Below are 1564 nucleotides of genomic sequence, written 5' to 3' on the forward strand. Positions count from 1 at the left end.
AAACCGGCACCATTACAAACTCAGGTAATAACACTCTAAGCTTGATCTTGTATTGCCACAGTCTATGGCGAAGAAAATCTGCCCAAGAACAACATGGTCTTTGAGGAAATATCCTGAATAAAGAAAATGAATGGATGGTCAGCTATGAAATTTTCCTCTGGCATCAACATGCAGTAGGTGGCGATGCCTGCCGTGGCAGCCGCCGCCTCTGTTCCCTCTTCATTCACTTCCACAAAGGATTTATGGACAATTTTTGATATAAAAATATCTCTGGCTCCTGACATGCCAGACAGATCGGCCTTGCTACTGTTAAAGAGATCCTGCACACCTAAGCGAGCTAGGTCGGAGTTGAGGGTGTAGCTCTCTTCCAGTTTGAACCTGGGCAAGCTGACATTGACTTCCATGATATCCAGATTCTCAGGTTTGGTCCACTCATGCAGTTTTTCCAAAGTCAGTTGTTCCTCAATCTTCTTCAGCCCCGTGGACTCGTCCTCGATGTCATCTGGCAGCAGGATGAACATGCTGAGTTCCTTGCCTTGGTAAGGCAGTTCTAGCACACGGCACTTAAGGTCCTGGATGTAGCCATATGGAAATTTTTTCTTCTGATGCATCATTTTCACTGTTTTCTTGTCTTTCTTATTCAATCTGAATGGTGCATTGGACGTGGCCTCCTTCATGAATTGCTGCTGCCAGTTTCCCTTGAAATAGATGGCATTCACCAGCACAAGTTTAGTCATGTTATCAACCACTCCTGCAGCCAACAGTTCCGGAATTTTCCCTTCTGTCTGTCCTCTGACCCACTGGTTTATGGCCTTCCTTGCGTCTTCAGAGGCATGCTGAAAATCCACACTGGCCAAGTCAGCACCATACAGTTTCTGAGTTGAAGCCAAGAACTCGGGGAGGAAATTATAGGTTTTCTCTCCATATAATCTATTAGCAAGTTTCAGAATATAGGATGCTCCACGTTTGTTGATATCAGCATTCAGACTCTGAAATTTTGAATGAATCTCTTCAACTGTGTCGAAATGGAAAGCCTTGGACAGTTGTGAGGCAGTGTTGCTCCTGGTCCCCAGAAAGATCATGGCCATCGCTGAGGAAATGCTGAAGGGAGAGATGAAGATGTTTCCAGCCGGGTTGTTTTCATTCAAGGCCCGGAACAAGTCCAAGGCAAAGTGGGTATTTGCTGTGCTCAACTGCTCCATGGCGAAGGCCGCTGCACAGACGTGAGATCTCAGGGTCTGGGCTGGGCGAAGTCTCAGGTTTAAATTTTTAAAGTCTTAAATGTTTTAAATTTAACATATTTAATATAGGCACGCATATGCAGTAAACAGGCTAGACTTAATTACAAACAGCTACTTCCCCTACAGATTTCAGTCACAGGATGAGAGTGTTAACCAGACTGGTCTTATCACTTGGTTCCAACAGCTATCTTCAGTGACTGGACAAAGAACGAGAATGATATTAAAAAAACACAAAAATAATAGTTTACAATAGAGCATTTGAAAAATTACTATGTGCCAAATATAAGAATGCTTTATATACATCACATCATTTGTCGTGGGAG

At 43.5% G+C, this 1564-nt stretch overlaps 1 protein-coding gene across 1 annotated transcript; it reads right to left on the reverse strand.

The window, feature by feature from the left end:
- Window positions 1-11: 11 nt before the first annotated feature.
- On the reverse strand, window positions 12-1249 carry SERPINB1 (serpin family B member 1). Its single transcript, XM_008069373.2, has one exon. It carries the CDS (start codon window positions 1200-1202, stop codon window positions 63-65), a length of 1140 nt encoding a protein of 379 aa, XP_008067564.1. The 5' UTR covers window positions 1203-1249; the 3' UTR covers window positions 12-62.
- Between the last annotated feature and the right edge of the window lie 315 nt (window positions 1250-1564).

Source organism: Carlito syrichta, unplaced genomic scaffold (assembly GCF_000164805.1).
Source record: "Carlito syrichta isolate Samal-C Ts95f unplaced genomic scaffold, Tarsius_syrichta-2.0.1 Scaffold109963, whole genome shotgun sequence".
Classification (NCBI taxonomy): Eukaryota; Metazoa; Chordata; class Mammalia; order Primates; family Tarsiidae; genus Carlito; species Carlito syrichta.